Here is a 27,798-nt window from a genome sequence, read left to right on the forward strand (position 1 = left end):
CCTCCATTTAGAATATTTCTGTCAACAGTTCCATGTTAGTTAAGTGAACCTGTGAAACCTAAAATCTTTGCCTGTCTCAAACTTGAAATTTTTGGCTCAATTGACAAACAGACCACCAGACATAACACATGCCATAGAGGGAATGCACGCAATAAGCATCAAACTCAAGTAATGTCTCCAAATTCTTGCTGAACAGGTGCAAATAAAAAATCTGAAATTAGTTAACCTGGTCTAAGACATAACAGCATGTCTAATTAATTAATGTTGGTTCACTTTGTTAGGTATTGCAAATTAGGGATTTTCATAATTTCACTCTTTTAAATTCTTCCTTACCAAGTAAATTTCTTTGTTAGAATATTGAATAAAGTTTCATTTGTAGTTAAAGAAAAATGTCATTAGTATAATTATCAATGTGCTGTTTTAATATATTGCTACTCTCCCTAAATATTAAATGTTTTCTCTTTATCTCTGATATTAATAGTTGCTGCAAAGTCAACAATTCAATCAACAACTGGAAATTTGATTTGTTCGATTATAAAGTGTCAATCCTATGATTCCTTTAAAATTTCCTCAAAAACCTATTCAATTACGCTCAATCAACATTTATGAATTAGGGCAACAAATATGAAAGATAGAAGAAAAAAAGTCAAACTTCAGAACGTTGAGTTGACAGTTTGGGCTCTTCAGTCCAGCACAGATCAGCTTCACTCCTGAATCCTGCAGCTCATTGCGACTCAGATTCACTTCTCTCAAGAGGTTGTTTGATGATTGTAGAGCTGAAGCTACAGTTTCACAGTGTTGATCTGCAAGATTACATTCTGACAATCTAAAAAAAAAGATAGAACTTTGGTTAAAGGCATGTTGATAAATTGGTGTTCATTATAGTTATTAAAACTATAGTGGTAATTAGACTTGCATTTCCATTGCCAAAGGTACCCGTTTGGTAAGCATATTGTGACAGTTGTTATCTGACAAGCTAAGCAGTCGAAGATATTTTCATACATGTACAAAGTTGTATAGGTTGTTTATAGATAGCATGTGAAAAGCCTCTCACAACAAATGATAGTTTTTTTATAGTGGGTACAGAAAGTTTTCAGACCCTCTTTAATTTCTCACTCTTTGTTATATTGCAGCCATTTGCTAAAATAATTTAAGTTCAATGATTTTCATCATTAATGTACACACAGCACCCCATATTGACAAAAAAACACAAATGTTGACATACAAAAAAGCATTTATTAAAAAAAGAAAAACTGAAAAATCACATGGTCCTTAGTATTCAGACTCTTTGCTGTGACACTTATGTATTTAACTCAGGTGCTGTCCATTTCTTCTGATCATCCTTGAGATGGTTCTACACCAGGGGTCACCAATCTCGGTCCTGGAGGGCTGGTGTCCCTGCAAGGTTTTGCTCCAACTTGCCTCAACACACCTGCCTGGATGTTACATGTATGCATAGTAAGACCTTGATTAGCTTGTTCAGGTGTGTTTGATTAGGGTTGGAGCTAAGATCCGCAGGACACCGGCCTTCCAGAAACAAGTTTGGTGACCCCTGTTCTACGCCTTCATTTGAGTCCAGCTGTGTTTGATTATACTGGCTGGACTTGATTAGGAAAGCCACACACCTGTCTATATAAGACCTTACAACTCACAATGCATGTGAGAGCAAATGAGAGTCATAAGGTCAGAGAAACTGCCTGAAGAGCTCAGGAGACAGACATGTGTCAAGGCAAAGATCTGGCCAAGGTTACAAAAAACGTTCTGCTGTGCTTAAGGGTTCTAAGAGCACAGTGGCCTCCATAATGCTTAAATGGAAGATGTTTGGGATGACCAGAACCCTTCCTAGAGCTGGCCGTCCGGCCAAACTGAGTTATCGGGAAAGAAGAGCCTTGGTGAGAGAGGTAAACAACAACCCAAAAGATCACTGTGGCTGAGCTCCAGAGATGCAATCGGGAGATGGAAGAAAGTTGTAATAAGTCAACCATCACTTTACCCCTCCACCAGTCGGAGCTTATATGTATATATATAGCACTGCACTACATGTGTTCAAAAGAATCTAAAACGCTAAATAGGATGAATTTATGTCGCATTTTCTAAAATAATACATTCTGTATCTAGCTTTTCACTTGTACGGTGGCTCTGAACTGTCAAAACACCTCTAAAAAAGGCTTTTCGGACATGACATATTTGTACACATGTACATTACTGTAACACGCTTTATTCAATACCATTTGAGCAGTCCTTAGCTTTTTCATTTTCATCTTATTTAAAATATATTTAACCTGCTTGTTGAATAAATCCCATTTTGTTATTTAACCTATTATTTTTATGCAACAGTCAAGTTACATGTTAATTTGCTATGAAGAAAATGAATTTTTTAATGCTGATTTGTGTGAAATTGGGAATAAAAGTCTATATAATCACCTTGCAGTTTTGAAATTATAGCTTTTTTGCTTTGAGTATAGACTATTCAGCTATAACATTTTGAAATATTAATAATTATCGGCCTATACTAATCGGCTATCGGCCCTTAAGTCTGAAGAATTATCGGTATTAAAAAATCCATATCTATGCATCCCTAAAGCTAATAAACATTAAGTAATCGATTAAAGATTATTGCACACTGAATCTGAAATTTTTATCCGTAATCTTCGCATTTAAAAAAAAAATTCTCATTTTTCTCATGCAAAAAAGCATTTTGAGAGCTTTGACAGTTCAGAGCCACCGTACAATCAGTATGAATGCCGTCACTTGAGCCTTCAGCACAGATAACTTTGACAAACACAGTGAATAAGAAAGACAGTTGAGAACGTTCGAGGTTACAGAAGTAACCCTTCGTTCCCCGAGGAGGGGAACGGAAGTGCCATGAATGGGAGGATTCGGATCAGAAGCCGCTTGTCTGGAGAGTATTGAACGGGCCAATGAATGAAATAAATTGGCAGCGTAAGCTTGCGCAGGTGTGCGGCATCTGCAATTATCTCAGCATATAAGCACACCTGAAGCCAGCAGACGCCATCCTTTTAAGCTGAAGAGACTTTCAAACAGCTAAGGGACAGTCATTATGGCGACGGAGTATGGCACTTCCGTTCCCCTCCTCGGGGAACGAAGGGTTACTTCTGTAACCTCGAACATTCCCCTTCGGTTGGGGAACTTCAGTGCCATGAATGGGAGAAGTATGGAAAGCGCCATAATGACTGCACCTTACCAACACCCCCGATGAGGAGATAGTCAAGCAAGCGTGACGCACCCACATCATGGGGGGCGCGGTCCTCCAACGTGTCCCTGGCCCTAATTTATCCTACTTCAACAGAAGTTTTACGGATTTAGATATATTTTTTGGGAAGTCGTGAGCATCTAGATAATTCTAGGAATACGACAGTACGTTGGGAAGCGTGCAATCCCGATAGGGAGGACGCTGCGGAGGCCATCCGTTACCCAAGGGGGGGATAGATGGCAGAATTTACATATGGACTAGCCCTAAAAAGGGGGAGTACGCATAGCAAAAGAGTGGTTAGCGGAGAGGGAAGACACGGGTCCGCCCAGGGGGGGGACTTAACCGTGGCGGAATAAGCATATGGGATCGCCTAGTGGGGATCACGCATAGCAGGCACCTATACCCAAAACGCGGGCTGACCAGCGGGCAGACCTACAACGTCGTGGGCCAGCAAGTGACTCCTCCGCTGAGTCAGTGCTGGGGGCCATGGAGGAATCTGCAGGGCTCACCTGACGGGGAACTTTACTGACAGATAAAAAGGCGCACGTACCTCCGTGTTAAGGAGAATGGCGCAGCAAGCGTGTTTCAACACCCTACCGAGTTGTCTCCTCAATCACCAAAGGGTTACCTAATACCCTTGAGGAAACCGGCTCCACTCGCAGATTGTAAAACCTTGCAAATGTGTTGGGTGTCGCCCAGCCCGCAGCTCTACAGATGTCTGTTAGAGAGGCGCCGCGTGCACGCGCCCAAGAGGATGCAACGCTCCGAGTGGAGTGTGCACGTACTCCCGGGGGACACGGCTGACCTCGACTCGAATAAGCGAGTGAAATGGCATCCACAATCCAGTGGGATAATCTTTGTTTCGATACGGCACTTCCCTGCTGCCGACCGCCATAACAGACAAAGAGCTGCTCAGATGATATAAAATTCTGAGTACGGTCCACATAAATGCGCAGAGCGCGAACTGGACAAAGTAAAGAAAGGGCTGGGTCTGCCTCCTCCGGGGGCAGCGCTTGCAGGTTCACTACCTGATCTCTAAAGGGGGTGGTAGGAACCTTGGGCACATAACCGGGGCGGGGTCTCAGGATGACGTGAGAGTAATCCGGCCTGAATTCCAGGCACGAGTCACTGACCGAAAATGCCTCCAGGTCCCCGACCCTCTTGATGGAGGCCAACGCAACCAGCAGAGCTGTCTTCAGGGACAGAAATCTTAGAGATACTGATTCAAGTGGCTCAAAGGGATCGGATCGCAGACTCGTGAGAACGAGGGCGAGATCCCAAGAGGGCATGAGAGGGGGGCGAGATGGATTAATTCGCCTAGCACCCCAAAGGAACTGGATGACCAGGTTATGCTTTCCCACGGTGCCGCCAGCTACCGCGCTATGATAAGCGGAGATGGCGGCCACGTAAACCTTGAGAGTGGAGGGCGACAGCCTGCTGTCCAACTTCTCTTGAAGGAAAGAGAGCACAACACTAATCTGGCAATTTCGGGGGTCTTCTCTGCGAGAGACGCACCATTCAGTGAATAGACTCCACTTCAGGGCGTAGGCGCGCCTCGTGGAGGGGGCTCTAGCCTGAGTGATGGTATTAACCACCGCAGTCGGTAGGTTACCTAAGTCTTCCTCGCGTCTAGGGACCACACGTGGAGGTTCCAAAGATCGGGGCGAGGGTGCCAGATGGTGCCCTGTCCCTGAGAGAGTAGGTCCTCTCTCAAAGGGATCCGCCAGGGGAGGGCCGTCGCGAGGAGTGAGAGCTCTGATATCCAGGTCCGGTTGGGCCAAAGGGGCGCAACTAGCAGAACCTGTTCCTCGTCCTCCCTGACCTTGCACAGAAACTGCGCGAGCAGGCTCACTGGGGGAAACGCATACTTGCGCATGCCCCGAGGCCAGCTGTGGGCCAGTGCATCCGTGCCGAGAGAGCCCTCGGTCAGGGAAAAAAACAACTGGCAGTGAGCGTTCTCGGGGGAAGCAAACAGATCGATCTGGGCCTCCCCGAATCGCGCCCATATCAGCTGAACAGACTCGAGGTGGAGTCTCCATTCTCCAGGGCATAACAGCTGTCGTGAGAGCGCATCGGCTGCACGATTGAGCGTGCCTGGGACGTGAATGGCGCGCAGCGATTTCAGCCGCGGGTGACTCCAGAGGAGCAGACGGCAGGCGAGCTGAGACATGCGGCGAGAGCGCATACCCCCCATGCGGTTGATATACGCCGCCGCCATACTGTCCGTCCTGACCAGCATGTGTTGCCGCTCCAGCACCGGTAAAAAGCGGTGGAGAGCGAGGAACACTGCCAACAGCTCTAGGCGACTGATATGCCAATGCAGCTGGGCACCCTTCCAGAGGCCCGCAGCCGCATGCCCGCGACACACGGCCCCCCAACGCGTGTTGGAAGCGTCTGTTGAAACAACAACATGGCTGGGCGCCTGTCCTAGAGGCACACCGGCCTGTAGGAACGAGGGGTCGTTCCAAGGGCTGAGGGCGCGGCGACACCGAGACCCGGTGTGTGCCCACGTGCCATGCGCGTCTGGGGACCCGATCGTGAAGCCAGTGCTGAAGTGGTCTCATATGGAGCAACCCGAGCGGCGGGACGGCAGCTGCGGATGCCATATGCCCCAGGAGCTTCTGAAAGACTTCAGTGGGACCACTAGTTTGCTGTCGAGCTCCCTCAGACAGTTCAGCAACAGGCGAGCGCGTTCCTCGGAGAGGTGCGCTACCATGGTGATCGAGTCCAGCTCCATCCCGAGAAAAGAAATCCGAGTGTAAAACCCACTCTCCATCTCGGCTGGAGGAACCGGCTCGATTGCACCCTTCGCCAGGAGGGCAACAATCTCCTCTCGCAAGACAGGGGCGGACAGGGGGTTGACCCTGGAGAAATACACACCCGTAAACTTGGGGGGCCGTTTCGCGAACTGAATCGCGTAACCGAGTCTGATTGTGCGTATGAGCCACCGCGAGGGGCTGGCCCGCGCTAACCAGGCAGGCAGAGCCCTCGCTAATGGAGTCATCGCTACAATCGCTGACGTACCAGGGGTGGGGCAGCGTGGAGTGGGTGTGCTGATCCGGGAAGCACGAGGGTCCCGCGGAAGAGCTGGAGGAGAGCGATTCGCTCTGGCTCCGCACCCTGACTCCGGAGAGGGGGCTGGAGGGCTGAGGGAAGGGAGACCGTCCCCCCAGCGCTCGTGAGCCACTGGCGAAGCACGTAGAGTCTGCGAGCCGGAAGGCAGCGCGTCCCGGACTGGCAGAACTCGTGCAGTCACAACCGGGGAAGGGAAAAAGTGCTCTTTTACTGATGTTTTGGTGGCACTGAAAAGTACCGTTGTTATCGGGGCCCCGCCCTCCAGCGGGGAAAGAGCAAGTTTCCTCTTCTCCGGATGGCCTGTCTCAGGGACGCTTCGCGGTCCGTTTACCGGACTTAACGGCGCCCTGGGCAGGAGGGGCTGCCTGCTTTCGAGGTGTACGCCGCGCCCGCTTGGCCGGAGGCGCAGGCGGGGGCGGGGCAGCACTCGTTGGCGGGCGCCCTCGGCGAGGAACAGCGGAGGTGGATGGCTCGGTGGGCGCAGCGGGCTTACGGCCACGCCGATAGATGACATTGCCCATCGCATCCGACTGCTCTTTCACCGTCTTGAATTCCTGGGTGAATTCACCGACGGTGTCGCCGAACAGGCCAGCCTGGGATATGGGCGAGTCAAGAAAGCGAACTTTGTCAACATCGCGCATATCGGCCAGGTTTAGCCAGAGGTGGCGTTCCTGAACCACAAGTGTGGACATCGTCCTCCCCAGCGCACACGCGGCGGACTTAGTAGTCCGAAGAGCATAGTCGGTCGCGGTGCGCAGCTCATGTAATAAGCTTGGGTTGGACCCGCCCTCGTGCAGCTCGGCCAGCGCCTGCGCTTGGTAGCGCTGGTAGGTGGCCATCGCGTGCAAAGCAGAAGCAGCCTGGCCCGCAGCCTTATAAGCTCTGGCTCCGAGGGAGGCAGACAACCTACAGGCTTTGGACGGGAGGCGGGGCAAACCCAGCCACGTAGAGGCGCCGCGCGGACAAAGATTGACCGCGATAGCGCGCTCCACTGACGGGATCGCCTCATACCCCCTGGCAGCTCCGCCGTCAAGGGCGGTGAGGGCGGAGGCACACGCAGCACGGGCAGAGAAAGGTGCCCTCCAAGACTGCGTGAGCCTACTGTGCACTTCCGGGAAGAAGGGGACGAGAGGCTTCGAAGGCTTCGCCTTCTGGTCCTCTACGTAGCACCCATCTAGTCGGTCCGGCCGCGGAGCTGGGGGATAAACCATCTCCAACCCCACGGCCGAAGCAGCCCGGGAAAGCACGGCTAACATGTCCGCTTCAGGATCCGATTTGACAGCGCTCACCTGCCCGGAGGGGGCGAGCGGGTCCGGATCTTCGTCGGACAGTGAAAGCCCACCCTCCGATGCCGCGGAGGACATCTGATCTCCGGTGTCAGCGAGTGTGAGAGCTACCATCTGGTTAGACGGATCACTCCCACTACCCGAAGCTTGGATGGAGCGCCGTGAGGAGCGAGAGGTCCGCGAGCCCGAGCCCGCTGAAACCCTCAGATCTGCCCGAGCGCCCGCTGCTTTTTTAGAACAGGAGGCAACTGGGGTGGCTCGCTCTCTTGCGAAAGTTAGCCGCGATCTTAGCTGTGCAACGGTCATGGCATCGCAATGACGACATGAACCGCCCGCGAGCACCGCATTAACATGCTGGACCCCCAAACATGCAATGCAGTGATCGTGTCCATCATCCGGAGCCAGGAAACCCCCGCATCCAGAAACGCACAGTCGGAGCGCCATCCTGAAAAGGACGTGCTGCACGACTGTGTTGCTCTTTTAGGAAAGTTTTTTAACAATACGCACCGCTCTGTAGGACCGGACCCAAAGAACCGCAGGCAAGGGAGAAACCCAGCTCGACCGTCTGCCACCGCGAAGACCCACTCTGGACCGGGAGACACACTCGTTCGCTCTGAAGTGCTGATCAGCAAGAGGAACCCTCATCGACTCACTCAGAAAGGATCTGAAGCGAAAAGGATGGCGTCTGCTGGCTTCAGGTGCGCTTATATGCTGAGATAATTGCAGATGCCGCACACCTGCGCAAGCTTACGCTGCCAATTAATTTCATTCATTGGCCCGTTCAATACTCTCCAGACAAGTGGCTTCTGATCTGAATCCTCCCATTCATGGCACTGAAGTTCCCCAACCGAAGGGGAACACCTATATGCTGGATTCAGTTATTGACTCACCTCTCCCCTCCTGCTGTTTGGTGTGTATGTGTGTCCATACCTTTGATGTACTGCCAATAGACATTCCAATAGAACGCTAGACACCTCATGGTCCACTGCTCGGATAAGTCCATGCAGCCGCCATCTATTATAATGTCTTTATGCCAGTCTCTATTCTGAATTTGTTTACGTATGTAATTGTGTGAAGTTTTACAAGCAATATATCAAAATTCCACAAATTTTTTAAAATAAACTTTCCATTTGGGCATAATTCAGCACAGCTTTAGACTCTCTCAGGACTCTCCTTCCTCTCTTTGCAGTATTGGATGAACACAATATGCAGCCTATTTCTTTTTCGTTTTTTTACTTTGAAGAAGAGATAGTAGAACAAAGCACTACTGCTTAAATTGACTCCAAAATGTTGTGCGTTTTTTCCAGAATCAATTTATTAATATGTATCAAAAGGTTTTTGGATATAAATGGGGAAAAATGCATACGAAATTTCAGACTTCAGTGTGCAAAGACCTTAAGTGTTGATTGAGCAATAGTGATAAACATCTGATGTTAACAAGCAGAACCAATGAAGCTTAGCTTGTCAGACTGTTCAAGCATGACGTCCTTGTCACAAAGTAAGATCTCAGCTGTCAATGTCATACGGAATGAAAATCAAAGCACGTCAAACACAAACCTGCACAAAACTCATAAACAGAGGAGTTTGACCTCTTCAATACATGATACCTCAAGGCAAACATAAATAATCTGAAGTGTTAATATAATTTATAACTGGCATTGATAATAAAACCAAAATAAATTTAAAATTCTAAATTTTTCTGCAGTGATCACACAGATTGCCAAATTCTGATTGAAACCTCCATTATTGGTTATTGATTAACATGTCAAACCATCAATAAAAACCACATCAGGGGCCTGTTTCAGAAAGGAGGTTAACTGAAAACTGAGTATTTTAACCCTGAAATGAGAGAAACTCTGGGTTTTCCGTTTCAAAATGGCAGGTTTGTTAAACTCGAGAAAGCAGGGTAAGTCAAGCCTGTTTCTGAAAGAAAGGTAACTTTAACTCAGAGTCAGTTACTGTGGTAACTTACTCTGTGAATCTAACCTGGTCAGAAGCAGGTTTTATTCTCTAAACTCAGAGTTTCTGTCGGTCTCCTCCCCTTTTTTAAAGATGAAGCGTATTTCTCGCCTTAGCCTTGCGTTTCCACCCACCTATTTTTATGCTTATTTTGGATACGTGCATAAAAACGATTGATAGAAACGTCATGATGCACATAACTTTTTAAAATATGCATAAAAAACGCGCATAACTGAGTAGGATAAACTTTTATCCGATAGAAAATGTGCGCATAAACTACGATGGAAACACTTTTACTGAACAAATTACAGTATGTACATTAAAAAAAGATCATGATCATATGATAATGAAAATGTGTGTAAATGAGCAAACCAGCAGGCTGAGCACACTGTAACATGTCAAAAAAAATTTTAAAATGCCTTTACTGTTTCAGTATTGGTGTATATTATTAATTACCTCCGAACGTCTGGTGCGTGTCAAGAGTCTCCATGTCTCATGGCTTCAGACGCCCCCATGTGTTCATTGTGTTTCAGCATTGTCTTCTGACATCGAGGCGCAAGTACATTAATTAGGCTAAATAAAGAATTAATTGACGCAGCTTCTTCTACCACAGTAAATTCTGTTTTTACTGTTGATATTTGGTGCCAGTTTAATCAGGAAGTGACGATTTTTTTCTCTTTGACTCGTTGGATGGAATTTTATTCGCATCTTTTATGCAATATTCCAGTTTTGGACATACATTTATGTAATATATTTGGATGGAAACAGCTATTGCCTACATTTTAGTCACACACAGAAGAACTGTACGAGAATGGCTTATCCTTTTTTAATAAATAATTAAATTAAATTCACCTACGACATGCATGTAACTAGATTAATGGGATTATTATTCTTTCTAAAATTATTTTTAGTACTGCTTACCTTCTAAATGTTATATTAACCTCTATCACTTGATCAATAAAAAAGGCAGACACACAAGTGCACTGTTAAATCATTTAAAACTAATAAATGTATAAAAAAGTTTAGAAAAAAAATAATAAACGTCACAAATTACATTACTTATTTTATTATACTTAAATATTTAAATACTTAAAAAGTGAAATTAGGCATTAACTTGAGCAGCTGTTTTCCCACGCTAAGTGTCTCTTCTTCACTGAAGGTTGCTTCTTTTCAAATATATACGCTCAAATTTGCTATAACTTTGCATGAGAACATCAATTTCAGCTGGAGAAAAAAATGGTGATCTCTTTTATAAGATATTGCCATATTCACTCGTAATGTCTGCGCTCCATTGATAATGCCTTTTTATAGTCACGATGTGCGCTTAACTCTGAGTTGGTCTACTCGAAGTTGATTGACCCAACTCAGATCAGCTATTCTGAAACCGAAAACTCAGAGTTTTTAATCTCTCGGTAAATCAACTCAGAGTTCAAGTTTAAACTCTGAGTTGTTTGAACCTCCTTACTGAAACAGGCCCCAGTTATACTAGGATTATAGGAATCTTTTAGGGTTTCCAAAATTTGTCTCACATGAAAAAACTTGTGCTGAAATCACAATGTGATCCAGGCTCAAGGCTATAACTGAAGTCACTTGTAGTTTTGTGTTTTCATGTTTTATGTGTTTTTTGTGTAGTCTTTTCATGGATTCTGCTTGTTTACAGCAAAGGTCCTATCATACACTCAGTGCAATAGTTTGCTAAGTGTGACACACGTTTTTTTTTTTTTTTGCTATTTTCAGAACAGTGGAGGTGTCATATTCATGTTTTGCACCATGTTGCTTTGTGCACTCATGGGTGTGTAGGTTTGAAAAGGAGGTTTGATATGATATTGTTAACGTTTTGCTATTTTGAAGGAAATGAAATAGACCACACCATTGACCAACTTAAAGCTTATATAAAGTCAATAGCACAGTTTTTTTTTAATTTTTTATTCAAAGAGCACGTTATGCACCTACGTGGGTTCAAAACACACATACATATTGCTTAATAAACATACAGGGATGTACAGCAATACACAAATATCTGGAATCCGGCTCTATTGTGGTCAGTTTATTCATAACAATTTGGATTTGCTTAATGTTATTATTAATAGTAATAGTAGTAGTAGTAGCAGCATTTATTATGTGCATCTTTATTTCTGTTTTATTAGTTTTTTGTTTAGATCTGTCATATCTGACAGAAAAAAAATCACCAAAAGAGGCATAGGAATAGGAATACAATAATAGGAATATAAAACGTGTTTCCAACAACACTTTATTACTATTGTTCATTTATTCGTCTGCTGGAAATTAGAACTTAATTTAGAAATAGTTTTGAAACAAATCTTTGTGTATAATAAACAAAATTATGAAATTAAATATGTAGTGGATGTCTTTGATGTAGTGCGTCCACCACTCTTTCCTGAATCTTTGGTTGAAAGGAAGAGGTAAAACAGAAAAGGCTTGCACTGTAGATGACCTAAATCTCCGCACAGATTGTCTTTAGCTAGTGAAGCATTCAGTTTTTTCACTTACAAAGTCTGCGATGTGTAAATAACAAATGTGCCATGCAATTAATTTCTAAAAATAATGTAAGATAAGACTCTGATTGGTCTTAACTCATTACGAGAATGAGCACAACCTTTTTAGACCACCGTCCTTTTTTTCCATCCTTACAATAGCAAAAAAAAAAAAAAGTGTATTCGGACACATCCTTGGTGCTTTTGTGACATCCGCTTTAGACTTTGCACTTAGATCATTAAAATAGAGCCTCAAGTGTTCATAATTAATGCTCAATCAACCCATAATTCATTTTTTACTTATTTCATTATCTTCAGAACTACAATATGTTTGACATCAGTTTTTATCATTGGAATAACATTATTTGAGAGTGCATTCCTTATTAAAATTCAATGGAAGGTTTCAAGCTGAAACTTAATCCATGTCTGTTCAATGCTGATCTGCCATTATTTAACATGGGAGCTTTTACTGTGCATGTTAATATTTATACTCACAGAGCTTTTCTGCAGTTTCTCACAGCGGGTATCAGTCTCCATCGACCTTCTTTTGATTTAATGTTGTACTTTTTAATGTCTAGCTCATCCAGCACCTCCTCTGACATCAGGATCATGTTTGCCAAAGTCGAACATTGTGCAAGAGAAAGACATTTTCTTTGTGTTTTAGATTTTAAGAATGCTTGCATTTCTTTAACCACAGAATTGTCCTTCATCTCCATCAAGCAGTGTGAGAGATTCATCCATCTTTCAGGACTGACGTTGTTTTTTTGTCCTCGTTTGAGGTTTTTGATTATTTTCTTGATGCTGTCTGGGTCGTTCTCTGTGTGTTTCAGCAGATCCTGTAAGAGTCTCTGATTGGACTCCAGTGATACGCCATGAAGAAATCGCAGGAACAGATCCAGGTGTCCAGTTTTACTTTTCAAGGCTTCAATCATCACTCCTTTCAGAAGCACATCCAGAGAAACTTTCTTACTCTGAGTTCTGTATATTTCTGTCAGGAACATCTTCATCACCTCAGTGTTGTTGTGTAAATAGCAGTAAAACACATACAGTGCTGCAAAACACTCCTGAAAGCTCAGATGAACAAAGCTGTAAACCTTCCTCTGATAAATCACAGATTCCTCTCTGAAGATCTCAGTGCAGATCCCAGAATACACTGAGGCGTCAGCGACGTCTATCCTGCTCTCAATCAGGTCCTCCTCGTAGAACATCACATTGCCCTTCATCAGCTGATTGAAAGCCAGTTCAGCAAGTTTCACAATCACGTCTCTGTTGAACCGCAGGAGTTTCTCTGGATCTCTCTCTTCATACTTCTGCTTTCTCATGTGTGTCTGAATGAGGAGGAAGTGAATGTACATCTCAGTCAGAGTTTGAGGGATTTCTGCACTCAGATCTTGTCTCAGGATGGTTTGAAGCACAGTGGCTGAGATCCAGCAGAAGACGGGTATGTGGCACATGATGTGGAGGCTTCTTGCTCTTCTGATGTGGGAGATGATTCTGCTGGCTTGATCTTCATCTCTGATTCTCTTCCTGAAATATTCCTCCTTCTGAGGGTCATTGAAGCCCTGAATCTCCGTCACGAGGCTGATGTGTTTTGAGGGGATCTGATTGGCCGCTGCTGGTCTGCTGGTGATCCAGATGAGAGCGGAGGGAAGCAGATCTCCTTTCATGAGGTTTGACATCAACACACTCACTGATGAAGCTTCAGTCACATCAGAAACTTTCTGACAGTCTGAAAACATCAGTGTGATTCTGCTTTCATCCAGACCATCAAAGATGAACACGACTTTACACTCCTCATAAATCTGTGAGTCCAGATGCTGAAGTTCAGGATGAAAGTCCAGCAGAAGTGTGTGAAGACTGTACTGATGATCTTTAATCAAGTTCAGCTCTCGAAACGGAAGCACAAAGATGAAATCTACATCCTGATTGGCTTTTCCCTCGGCCCAGTCCAGAATGAACTTCTGCACAGAGACGGTTTTTCCAATTCCAGCGATGCCTTTAGTGAGAACAGTCTTGATCTGCTCTTTCTCCTCTCTGCTCTTCTCCTCATCTCCTGCTTCAGCTGAAGGGTTAAAGATGTCATTGCAGTTGATTGGAGTGTCTTGGAGAGTCTTGTATCTCTTCTCCATCTGCAGCACCTCATGTTCTTCATTCACTCCTTCACTCTCTCCCTCTATGATGTACAGCTGTGTGTAAATGCTGTTCAGGAGGGTTTGATTCTGCTGGAGTTTCACTCCCTCAAATAAGCTCTCGTACTTGATCTTCATGATGAATCTGTGCTGGTCTTTGACTCTCTGGAGATCATCATGCACTAGTTGTTGAGAATCAATCATCAGGCATGCCTCTGTTTTAAAATGACTGATGTGTTTCTGATAGTAGGGAGATCTGTAGGACACATAAGACAAACAATTGATTTTAAACACACACACACACACACACACACACACACACACACACACACACACACACACACACACACACACACACACACACACACACACACACACAAAGATCAGGATGAACAAAGAGACAAAATAGAAACAAAAGACAATTTAAAATTATTAGGAAGAAACATGCATTTATTATTTAACCATTATATTTAAACATATACCACTAGGGTTAGATACCGAAACCCGGTGCCATTATAGTACCGGTACCTTTGTAACCGGTATGTTCCAATCAATTGAGCATAATTTGCCTAATTTCGGTGCCTAATTTCGATGCCACTGGGGCTGCAACAAGGACGTAAGAAGCATCAAGGGGTGCATCAAAGGCACACTTAAGTACACATTGTCACACCATCTCTAAACATTTAATTCTAAAAAACTTTGAGAAATACAAACAGGCGATGTCAGGCATTTGCTCTTGTTGCTTAGGGAACGGACGCATGCAGTACAGCGCATTCGGTTAGCGAGAGTGATTCTCTTCAGATCAACACGCATGATCACGTTAATCAAAATTTGCTTAAACTAAGCGTTCTGAAGCGTATTTTACAAGCAAGGATTCTGACACAGCAATGTGCGCACTTGCTCTCTCTGTCAGTCGTGGTGCTGCGCGCATTAGCCTAGTTCCCTAGGTTGACGCCAACATTGACAAAGGTAATAGCGATTTTAACACTTTTAATATAGGAAGTGCTCGGCTATGCAGAGACCATAAGAATCAGAAATCTAGTGTACATAGTTTTACGTTAGGAAATGCAGTCTTGAATTTACAAACAGTCGGCAAGTCCAAAAGTCCAAAGTCCCGAGGGCTCCCTCGGCACGGATGCACTGGCCCACAGCTGGCTTCGGGGCATGCGCAAATATGCATTTCCTCTAGTGAGCCTGCTCACGCAGTTACTGTGCATGGTCAGGGAGAACCAGGACCAGGTCTAGTTAGTTGCGCCTCTCTGGCCCAATCGGACCTGGATATCATAACTCTCCCTATTCACGATGTCACGTCACCAAAAGCAAGCAAGAAGAGAAACTTTGAACAGAATGTGAACTGGAGGTGCTGCTTTAAGAGGTAGACCGGAGAAAAACTGTGTTATTTAGAAGTTTGTTCTCCGGAATTACCAACAAAAGAAAAAAATAGAGTGGGAGAGTTTAGCTGATGCGGTTAACACAGTTGGGTCTGAATATCGCACTGAGTGGATTACAAAAGAAAAAGTGCGATGTAAAGGTGTAAAATTTTGAAGTGACTTTACCAGCGTGAGTGGCGTAGCTCGTAAGACGCATGAAAACATGTTTTGACACATTCGAGCCCAGAATCTGATGAACTCACTCAATTATTGAATGGAAATGTTTCTGATTCACGTTAGAAAATTCATCTTCAGATGGTGCCTTTTATAGCAATGTGCATGCAGTTGATCACTCCGATTACATTGGGGAAAATGGTGACTGCTGAAAATTGCGCTTTAATGTTTGGCGGGTCAACTGCATGGTATGGAAACCTTATATACCTGCTAGACATGCAGATGAACCCGTCTCATACAGCTGCCATTGCACGGCTCAAAGACACTTGGTAGAGTGCAATTTAACACAACTGCCTCTAGGAGTCGCCAATGGAAATAAAAACAGACACACACAAGAAATGTGTTTATGCCAGGCATGAAGTTGGCGTGGAGCTGCGCACATACCCACGTTCATTTCATCGTTAGTAAATCCAAACGTGAGCAATTCTGAGCGTGAAACCTGGCGTACGCAAAGTTTGGGTGCGTACACAGCTTTGATACATGAGACCCTAGGTAGTGAGCCTGAAAGAGCTGCCCATGATGCAACCCTTTCATTACTGTGTCCAGTTCGCGCTTTGTGAGTTTATGTGGACCGCACTCAGAGCTTTAGATCATCTGAGCAGCTCTTCATCTGTTATGGTGGTGTGCAGAAGGGAAGTACCGTACCAACAAAGGGTTGGCCCCCAGCAGATGACTCAGAGGAGGAGTCAGGTGATGGCCCGTTACCTTGCTGGTATGCCTGCTGGTCAGGCCACGTTCTGGGTATAGGTGCCCGCTACGTGTGATCCCTGCTAACGATCCGATATGCTTACTCGGCCACGATGCACGATCATATTTCATATGTGTACTCCACCTTCTCTGGGCTAGTCCATATGACTTCTTGTCACCAGGTCTCCCCAATGGGGTTAACTAAACATATTACGACTCCCAAAAAATTTTAATCTTTAAATTTATCTAAATCTGTAAAACATCTGTTAAAGTGTGATAAGTAACGGTCAGGGAACAATTTGGAAGATTGGCTTGGTATAACCTCTCATCGGGGGCAAAGTAGGTTCAATCATTGTGACGTTTTCCATACATTTCCCAATAGTGGAAGTCAGGGCTTTACATTTTCACCCGCCAACACGCCAAATGCGGGTAGATTTCAGCTCTGGCAGGTTAGACAGACACCTCCATTTACCAAAGATAAATTTGGTAAATCCTTAATTTTGAGCCCTGAAAAGTCGTGAAATAAAGACTGATTGCTATGTGACACAACCCATTTGCTTATGCACACTGATAAAGCTAATACACAACACACACAAGTAGTGAAATGAATGAGAAGGCATGTGGACATAACAAAATATTTAAATCACGATGACATTTAGCATGTCAAAGTAAAATTTATGCATATAAAATATATCTTCCCCACAACAAAAGTGTGGCTAGGGAAAATGATGAGTGGCTAGTAATGTTGGAAAACTACTAGCCACAGTGGCTGGTTATCAAAAAAGTTAATGTCAAGCCCTGGTGGAAGTTCCCACATAGCAAGTTCCCCTCCCAAAGGGGAACGCTCCAGTGACTAAAGTAACACTCCTTCCCCGAGGGGGGAAATGGAAATGCTATGTTCCTTCGCCACAATGATTGCCCCTTAGCTGTTGCGCGCAAAAGTCTCTTCAGCTAGAAAGGGATGCTCAGTAGCACGTGCTGCGCTTTTATTGCAAAATTGATTGCAAGTAGCGACGGCTGTGCAAGCTGACGCTGCCAACTCATTGGCCCGTTTATATACTCTTTCAGATGATTGGGTTCTGACTAAATCCCCATAGTAGAAGTTTCCACATAGCATTAAAGTTCCCATTTCGGGGAACAAGGGTTACTTTAGTAACTGGAGCGTTCTATATTTTGTTTGATTACATAATGTAAAATATATTTTAACCGTTAATATTTAAATGGAATACTGCTGAAAATACCATATTATTTGTTTAAAGCGTTTAGCATTGAGTTCCGTGTACAATATTCATTCATTTTCTTTTTGGCTTAGTCCTTTTATTAATCTGGGGTCACCACAGTGGAATGAACTGCCCATTTATTCAGCATATGTTTTATGCAGTGGATGCCCTTCCAGCCGCAACCTATCACTGGGAAACACCCATACACTCTCAAGCCTGGTTTATACTTCTGCGTCAAGTGACCGGCGTAAACCACGGCGCATGCAACGCGCGCAGCTGTGCATTTATACTTCTGCGTGCTGTCTCTTTTGGTCTGCATTAACACTTCCGAAACGCTAGTGGGCAGTGAGGTGTAAATGTTCCTCTGTGTCGAGTTTCTTCACTGCTGTTTTGCTTTTCCTGAACACTTCCTGGATGTTCAAGTGTCTCAAACTCGCTCATTTTGAGGCAGGAACCGGCGGATGTGCAACAACTTTAACCATGAGGTAAACACAGAACAAAACTTTCCATCCGGAGCTCCTTCACGGGACTCCACACTTGTAAACAATCGCTCCATCAGGCTCGCGCCATTCGTGCGGTTCTTGGTCCCGCCAAGACTCGTCAGCGCTACCAAGCCGACCAATCACAGAGCTTGCGCTACGCGTCGTTGCAACGTGTAGTTACATTTTTTGAGAGGTGCACGTCAGCGATGCCGACGGCCACGGCAAAGGGCTATGCGTCAACGCCGTAGTATACACGGGCGTTTGACGCAGAAGTATAAATCAGTCTTTACTCTTACACACACACTATGGACAATTTAGCTTACCCAGTTCACCTGTACCGCATGTCTTTGGACTGTGGGGGAAACCTGAGCACTTAGAGGAAACCCACGCCAACAAGGGAAAAGCATCACACATAAATGCCAAATGACCCAATCGAAGCTCAAACCAGGGACCTTCTTGCTGCGGGGCGAACGTGCTACCCACTTCGCCACCGTGCAAATTTAAGTCGCAATTAATCACAGAAATTGTAATAATGTAATTGCAAAAAAAAAATGAATCGTTGCCCAGCACAATTTTTTTTTACATTTTAGGTTATTCTGTTAAACTGTAAACTCCACATGATTATATTTAGAGGGACTGGAATATTGAGGACTGAAATATGTAGATGCACATGATACTCACACAGAGTCAGAGTTCACAGCTCCATCACTGAGATAAGGGGGGAGACTCATGGAGTGATTACTCTTCATAGACACACAGCTAGATAATGGAGAAGACTCTCTCTTTCTATTGCTGCTGTGGACATTGAGTTAAAAAAAAAAAAGTTTCACACTTTGTAATTTATCTTACATTAAATTATAACTTATCAGCAGAAATGTTACTAAAATTAAATATTTTGTATAATGAAATTATTTTGCTTCCTACTTGATTTAGTTTTTAAGTAGAACATATGAGTTTCAGACATTTTGATGTTAAGAGAAGCTTATACTCTATACCAGTTAGGCATATTAAATGCATACTGTAATTTCTCAAAGATAAATTCACCTGTCACAAACATGTCACATTGAATTACCATTATACAATGCATATGAAAAGTATTCATAGCGCTTCCTCATTTTTTGTGTTACAGCCTTATAGCAAAATGCATTAAATTTATTTATTTCCTCAACATTCTACACACAACACCCCATAATGACAATGTGAACAATAGAGTTTTTGAAATTGTGCAAATTTATCAAAAATAAAAACCTTGAGTATTCTTAAGATGTTTGAGCAGTTTAATTGGAGTTCACCTGTGGTCAATTAAGTTTATTTGACATGATTTGAAAAGACATACACATGTCTATATAAAGGTCACAGGGTTGACAGTGCATGTCAAAGCGCAAACCAAGCATGAAGACAAAGGAACTGTCTGTTGACCTCCGAGACAGGATTGTCTCGAGGCACAAGGCTGGGGAAGGTGACAGAAAAAAATCCGTTGTTCTGAAAGTTCCACTGAGCACAGTGGCCTTCATCATCCATACATGGAAGATGTTAGGAAAAACCAGGGGCCTCATGTACGAAGACTGTAAATGTGCGTACGCAGTAAAAAATTCAAATGTATAAAACAGTGCGTACGCATAATCCCACGCATATTCTCTTTGTACATCCAAATTAACGTGAAACTGAGCGCACATGCACGAGCGCAAACCCCCCCCCCTGCCTCCTCCCCCGTATGAATATGCTAATGACTCTACTTTGGCAAAAACCAACAAAAAAGCAATGGCTACTAGAAATGCGGATGAACCCGTTGCATACAGCTGTCAGCTGCCATTGCACGACTCAAAGATACTTTGTACAGTGCAATTTAACACAACTGCTTCTAGAAGTCCCCAATGGAAATAAAACAAACACACACAAGAAATGTGCGTACACCAGGCATGAAGTTGGCGTGGAACAACGCACACTTACGTTCATTTCATCCTTAGTAAATCCAAATGTGAGCATGAAACCTGACGTACGCAAAGTTTTTGTGTGTACGCATTGTTAATACATTAGGTCCCAGGACTCTTCCTAGAGCTGGCCGGGCATCTAAGCTGAGTGATCCGGGGAGAAGGGCCTTAGTCATGGAGGTGATCAGTAACCCGATGCTCACTCTGGCTGAGCTCCAGCGTTCCTCTGTGGAGAGAGGAGAACCTCACAGAAGGACAACCATCTGTGCAGCAATCCATTAATCAGACCTGTATGATAGAGTGGCCAGACGGAAACCACTCTCCACCTGGAATTTACCAAAAGGCATCTGAAGGACTCTCAGACCATCATAAACTAAACTCTCTGCTCTGATGAGACTAAAATTTAACTCCTTGGAGTGAATGCTAGGCGTTATGTTTGGAGAAAATCAGGCACCGCTCATTACTATGCTAATACCATCCCTACAGAGAAGCATGGTGGTGGCGGAATCATGCTGTGGGGATGTTTTTCAGCAGCAGGAACTGGAAGACTAGTCAGGATAGAGGGAAAGATGAATGCAGCAATGTACAGAGACATCCTGAATGAAGACCTGCTTCAGAGTACTTTTGACCTCAGACTGGGGAGACGGTTCATCTTCCAGCAGGACAATGACTCAAAGCACACAGCCAAAATATCAATGGAGTGGCTTCACAACAACTCAATGAATGTCCTTGAGTGGCCCAGCCAAAGCATAGACCTAAATCCTATTGAACATCACTGGTGAGATCTGGAAATGGCTGTCACTTCCCATTCAACCTGATAGAGCTTGAGAGGTATTGCAAAGAGGAATGGGCAAACATTCCCAAAGACAGAAGTACCAAGCTTGTGGCATCATATTCAAAAAGACTGTAATCGCTGCCAAAGGCACATCAACAAAGTATTGAGCAAAGGCTGAGAATACTGATGTACATGAGATTTTTCAGGTTTTTTATTATTAATAAATTCTTAATAAACTCTTTTTTTCACATTGTTATTATGGGGTATAGTGTGTAGAATGTTTTGGGTAACATAGAAAATGTGGAAAAAGTGAAGCACTATGAATGCTTTCCGGATGCACTGTACAAGATACAAGTGGGTAATCAGGGTAGACTTAATCATTTCAGGTTATATCATTTCACAGATGTTTCTGTACAGATTTTAAATTATGAACATTTTAAATAATGCCATATCCAAGTTTCATTACAGCAGATAGTTGAATAACTCTATGATACTCACATGAGTTTACATGGGGGGAGATCAATGTAGTGGTCACTCTTCATAGACATGCTGCTAGACAATGAAGACTCTTCTCTCTTTCTCTTGCTGCAGTGGAAACAAAGAAAACAAATATGTTTTACACTTTGTAATTTATCTTCCATTAACTTATAATTCATCAGCAGAAATTGAAGGGGAATTAAATAATTTGTATAAATCAATAATTTTGACTCCTACTTGATTTAGTTTTCAGCTACCCTTGGTGGTAATTTGTTTTCAAACATTTGGTTTTCAGTCATTTTGATGTTAAGGCAAGCATATACTGTAAACCAGTTTACTCATATTACATGCATACTGTAATTTCCTGAAGATAAAATTAACGTGTCAGTTGTGTATGGGTAAACTTTTGCAGCATATAACATTTTACACTCCAGATTTGTAATTTTGAGCATTTTAATAATGTCATATCTAGGTTTCATTACAGCAGATAATTGAGTAATGTTCAAGGTTACAGAAGTAACCCTTCATTCCCCGAGGAGGGGAACTCCAGTGCTATAAGTGGATTTGATGTTCTAAATCCACGTATGGGAGATTCGGTTCAGAAGCTACTTGTCTGTAAGAGTATTGAACGGGCCAATGAAAGCAATGAATTGGCAGCGAAAGCTTGCACAGGTGTGCTGCATTGCCAATTAACTGAGCATATAAACACACCTGGCGCCAGGAAACACCATCCTTTTTAAGCTGAAGAGACTTTTAAACAGCTAATGGACAGTCATTATGGCGACGGAGTATAGCACTTCCATTCCCCTCCTCGGGGAACAAAGGGTTACTTCTGTAACCTCGAACGTTCCCCTTCGGTTGGGGAACTCCAGTGCTATAAGTGGATTTGATGTTCTAAATCCACGTATGGGAGCCATTGAAAGTGCCATAATGACTGCACCTTACCAACGCCTCCGATGAGAGGGCAGTCAGGCAAGCGTGACGTACCCAAATCATGGAAGGCGCGGTCCTCCAACGTGCCCTTGGCCCTAACTTATCCCCACTTCAAAAAGAAGCTTTACAGAATAGGTATATTTTTTGGGGAGTCGCTAGCGTCTAGATAATTCTAGGAAATATGACAGTACGTTGGGAAGCGTGCAATCCCACTAAGGAGGACGCTGCGGAGACCATCTGCACCCAATAGGGAGACAAAATGGAATTACATATGGACTAACCCTAAGGAGGGGGAGTGCGCATAAGAAGGTGGTTAGTGGATAGGGAAGGCACGGGTTCACCCAGGGGGGCGGAAATAAGCATATGGGGATCACCAGCGGGGATCGCACATAGCAGGCACCTATACCCAAAAACGCGGGCTGACCAGCGGGCAGACCTAACGTAGTGGGCCAGCGAGTAACTCCTCCGCTGAGTCAGTGCTGGGGGCCTCGGAGGAATCTGCAGGGCTCACCGACGGGGAACTTTACTGACAGACAGGAAGGTGCACATCTCTCCGTGTTAGGGAAAAAGGCATCACAAGCGTAATACAACACCCCACCGAGTTGTTTCCTCAATCACCAAGGGTTACCTAACACCCTTGAGGAAACCGGCTCCACTCGCAGATTGTAAAACCTTGCGAATGTGTTGGGTGTTGCCCAGCCCACAGCTCTACAAATGTCTGTTAAAGAGGCGCCGCGTGCACACGCCCAAGAGGATGCAACGCTCCGAGTGGAGTGCGCACGCACTCCTGGGGGACGCGGCTGACCTCTGCTCAAATAAGCACATGAAATGGCCTCCACAATCCAGTGGGATAATCTTTGTTTGGACACGGCACCTCCCTGCTGCTGTCCGCCATAACAGACAAAGAGCTGCTCAGAAGATCTAAAGTACTGAGTACAGTCCACATAAATGCGCAGGGTGCGAACTGGACAAAGTAAGAAAAGGGCTGGGTCTGCCTCCTCCGGGGGCAGAGCTTGCAGGGTTACTACCTGATCTCTAAAGGAAGTGGTAGGAACTTTGAGCACATAACCCGGGCGGGGTCTCAGGATAACGTGAGAAAAATCCGGCCCGAATTCCAGGCACGAGTCACTAACCGAAAATGCCTCCAGGTCCCCGACCCTCTTAATGGAGGCCAACGCGACCAGCAGAGCTGTCTTCAGGGACAGAAATCTTAAGGATACTGAGTCGAGTGGCTCGAAGGGATCAGATCGCAGGCTCGTGAGAACGAGGGCGAGATCCCAAGAGGGCATGAGAGGGGGGCGAGTTGGATTAATTCGCCTAGCACCTCTGAGGAACCGGATGATGAGGTTATGCTTTCCCACGGTGCCGCCAGCCACCGCGTCATGGTGAGCGGAGATGGCGGCAACGTAAACCTTGAGAGTGGAGGGCGACAGCCTGCTATCCAGCTTCTCTTGAAGGAAAGAGAGCACAACACTGATCTGGCAAGATCGGGGGTCTTCTCTGCGAGAGACACACCATTCAGTGAATAGACTCCAGGGCGTAGGTGCCTCGTGGAGGGGGATTTAGCCTGAGTGATGGTATCAACCACCATGGACGGCAGGTTACCCAAGTCTTCCTCGCGTCTAGGGACCACACGTGGAGGTTCCAGAGATCGGGCCGAGGGTGCCAAATGGTGCCTTGTTCCTGAGAAAGTAGGTTTTCTCTCAAAGGGATCTGCCAGAGGAGTAACTGCGCGATTAGGCTCACTGGGGGAAACGCATACTTGTTGCTGCTCCAGCACCGGAGAAAAACGGCAGAGAGCAAGGAACACTGCCAACAGCTCTAGGCGATTGATATGCCAATGCAGCTGGTCACCTACCCACAGGCCCGCAGCTGCATGCCCGCGACACATGGCTCCCCAGCCTGTGCTGGAAGCATCTGTTGAGACAACAACATGACTGGACGCCTGTCCCAGTGGCACACCGGCCTGCAGGAACGAGGGGTCATTCCAGGGGCTGAGGGTGCGGCGACACAGCGCAGTAACAGTGACTCGGTGTGCGCCCGCATGCCATGCATGTCTTGAAACTCGATCTTGAAGCCAGTGCTGAAGTGGTCTCATATGGAGCAGTCCGAGCGGCGTGACAGTCGCAGCGGAAGCCGTATGTCCTAGGAGCCTCTGAAAATATTTCAGTGGGACCACTATTTTGCTGTCGAGTTCCCTCAGACAGTTCAGCAGCAGGCGAGCGCGCTCTCCGGAGAGGCGCGCTACCATGGTGACCGAGTCCAGCTCCATCTCGAGAAAAGAGATCCTCTGCACCGGGGCGAGTTTGCTCTTTGCCCAGTTGACCTGCAACCCCAATAGGCGAAGATGCCGGAGCACCTCGTCTTTGTGCGCAGTCAATTGCTCCCGAGAGTGGGCTAAAATCAGCCAATCGTCAAGATAATTGAGTACGCGGATGCCCACGAGCCGAAGGGGCGCTAGAGCACCATCCGCGAGTTTGGTGAAGATCCGCGGAGACAGAGAGAGCCCGAAGGGGAGGACCTTGTACTGCCATGCTCAATCTTCGAACGCAAACCGCAGAAACTGGCGGTGACTTGGAAGAATGGAGACATGAAAATACGCGTCCTTCAGGTCTATGGCTGCAAACCAATCCTGAGGGCAGACGCATCGGAGGATGCGTTTCTGCGTAAGCATTCTGAACGGCAGCTTGTGCAGACAGAGGTTCAAAATGCGCAGATCTAGGATTGGCCATGTCCCACCGCTCTTTTTGGGTACGATGAAGTACGGGCTGTAAAACCCGCTCTCCATCTCGGCTGGAGGTACCGGCTCGATTGCACCCTTCGCCAGAAGGGCAGCAATCTCCTCTCGCAAGACAGGGGCGGACAGGGGATTGACCCTGGTGAAATACATGCCCGGGAACTTGGGAGGCCGTTTCGAGAACTGTAGTTCGTAGCCGAGTCTGATCGTGTGTATGAGCCACCGCGAGGAGCTGGCCCACGCTAACCAGGCAGGCAGAGCCCTCGCTAATGACGTCATCGCAGCAATCGTTGACGTACCCGCGGAGGGGCAGCGCAGAGCGGGTGTGCTGATCCAGGGAGCGCGAGCGTCCCACAGAAGAGCTGGAGGAGAGCTATTCACTCTGGCTCCGCACCCTGACTCCGGAGGGGGGGGCTTGGGGGCTGGGAAACCGTCCCCCCAGTGCCCGTGAGCCACTGGCGGAGCATGCAGACCCTGCGAGCTGAGAGGCATCGCGTCCCAGACTGGCAGGGCTTGAGCTGTGACATCCGGGAAAAGGGAAAAATGCTCTTTGTTCGAATCTTTGGTGGCACTGAAAAGTACCGTTGGGATATGGGCCCGCCCTCCAGCTGGGAAAGAGCAAGTTTCCTTCTCTCCGGATAGCTTGTCTCAGGGAAGCTTAGCAGTCCTTTTACCGGACTTAGCGGCGCCCTGGAGGAGGGGCTGCCGGCTTCCGGCGTGCTCGAAGCGAGGAGCAGCAGAGGTGGATGGCTTGGCGGGGGACGGAGCGGGCTTACGGTCCCGCCGATAGATGACATTGCCCATCGCATCCGAGTGCTCCTTCACCGCCTTGAACTCCTGGGTGAATTCACAGAAGGTGTCGCCGAACAGGCCAGCCTGGGATATGGGCGAGTCAAGAAAGCGAAATTTGTCAACATCGCACATGTCTGCCAGGTTTAGCCAGAGGTGGCGTTCCTGGACCACAAGTGTGGACATCGTCTTCCCCAGCATACATGCGGCGGACTTAGTAGTCCGGAGAGCATAGTCAGTTGCGGTGCGCAGCTCGTGTAACAAGCCTGGGTTAGACCCACCCTCGTGCAGATCGGCCAGCGCCTGCGCATTGTAGCGCTGGTAGGTGGCCATCGCGTGCAAGGCGGAAGCTGCCTGGCCCGCAGCCTTGTAAGCTCTAGCTCCGAGGGAGGCAGATAACCTACAGGCTTTGGACGGGAGACGGGGCGGACCTTGCCAAGTAGGGGCGCCACGTGGACAAAGATTGACTGTAATGGTGTGCTCCACCTGCGGGATCGCCTCATACCCCCTGGCAGCTCCACCATCCAGGGTGGTGAAGGCGAAGGCGGAGGCGGAGGCGGACGCAACACGGGCAGAAAAAGGTGCCCTCCAGGACTGCGTGAGCCTACTGTGCACTTCCGGAAAGAAGGGGACGAGAGACTTCAAAGGCTTCGCCTTTTGGTCCTCTACGTAACACCCGTCTAGTCGGTCCGGCTGCTGAGCTGGGGGATGAACCATCTCCAACCCGACGGCCGAAGCAGCCCGAGAAAGCATGGCTAACAAGTCCGCTTCAAGATCCGTTTTGACGGTGCTCGCTTGCCCAGAGGGGACGAGCGGGTCCGGATCATCGTCGGACAATGAAAGCCCACCCTCTGATGGCGCGGAGGACATCTGATCTCCGGTGTCAGCGAGCGTGAGAGCTACCATCTGATTAGACGGATCACTCCCAGCACCCGAAGCTTGGATGGAGCGCTTAGAGGAGCGAGAGGTCCGCGAGCCCTTAGGCGGCGGATTATCTCTTGCTGGAGCCCTCAGATCTGCCCGAGCGCCCACTGCAGAGCAGGAGGCGACTGGGGTGGCTCGCTCTCTTACGAAAGTTAGCCGCGATCTCAACTGCGCGACGGTCATGGCATCGCAGTGACGACATGAACCGCCATGCTGGACCCCCAAACATGTAATGCAGTGATCGTGCCCATCATCCGGAGCCAGGAAACCCCCACAACCAGAAACGCACAGTCGGAGCGCCATCCTGAAAAGGACGTGCTGCACGACTGTGTTGCTCTTTTAGGAAACCTTGCAACAATACGCACCGCTCTGGAGGACCGGACCCAAAGGGACGCCAGGCAAGGGAGAAAACCCAGCTCGACCGTCTGCCGCTGCATGGACTTGCTCTGGACCGGGAGACACTCATTCGCTCGATGTGGCTGTAGATAGCAAGAGGAACCCTCATGAAGCTCGATCAGAAAAGTCTCTGAAGCGAAAAGGATAGCGTTTGCTGGCACCTGGTGTGCTTATATGCTCAGTTAATTGGCAATGCAGCACACCTGCGCAAGCTTACGCTGCCAATTCATTGCTTTCATTTCCCGTTCAATACTCTTTCAGACAAGTAGCTTCTGAACCGAATCTCCCATACGTGGATTTAGAACATCAAATCCACTTATAGCACTGGAGTTCCCCAACCGAAGGGGAACTCCATGATACTCACAGGAACTCAGAGTTGACAGCTCCATCACTGAGATCAGGGGGGAGACCCATAGAGTTGTTGCTCTTCATAGACACACAGCTAGATAATGGAGATCTGGTCCTTTTCCAGCTATTAATACAGAATCAATTACATAAATTATTCTCATTAGTATGGTGCAGGGCCTCCTTTTGCAAATTTTGAGCCATTTCATTTTATAAATGGAATTTGTTAATTTTTTTAAAAGTCTCTGTCCACATGAAAATACAAACACGCACTGTGATGTATGTTAAGGACACAAAGAAACATGTAATGATAATGACACTTCATATGGGTTTAGCCTCA

General features: G+C 46.3%; 1 protein-coding gene across 33 annotated transcripts in view; it reads right to left on the reverse strand.

Moving 5' to 3' along the window:
* si:ch211-214b16.3 overlaps window positions 1–27,798 on the reverse strand; it is a 68,218-nt gene that overhangs the window by 23,788 nt on the left and 16,632 nt on the right. For 13 of the 33 annotated variants that reach the window (XM_073945109.1, XM_073945110.1, XM_073945099.1 and 10 more), the window contains 5 exons: window positions 27,478–27,585; window positions 21,356–21,442; window positions 18,833–18,943; window positions 12,525–14,414; window positions 653–826 (listed from right to left, as the gene is read on the reverse strand). In XM_073945109.1, the coding sequence (XP_073801210.1) occupies window positions 653–826; window positions 12,525–14,414; window positions 18,833–18,943; window positions 21,356–21,442; window positions 27,478–27,585 (2,370 nt within the window). Of the gene's footprint in view, window positions 1–652; window positions 827–12,524; window positions 14,415–18,832; window positions 18,947–21,355; window positions 21,443–27,477; window positions 27,586–27,798 lie in introns of all 33 variants that reach the window. The other 20 variants (XM_073945103.1, XM_073945107.1, XM_073945106.1 and 17 more) reach the window with 3 other exon arrangements.

Source organism: Danio rerio, chromosome 3, assembly GCF_049306965.1.
Source record: "Danio rerio strain Tuebingen ecotype United States chromosome 3, GRCz12tu, whole genome shotgun sequence".
Taxonomy (NCBI): Eukaryota; Metazoa; Chordata; class Actinopteri; order Cypriniformes; family Danionidae; genus Danio; species Danio rerio.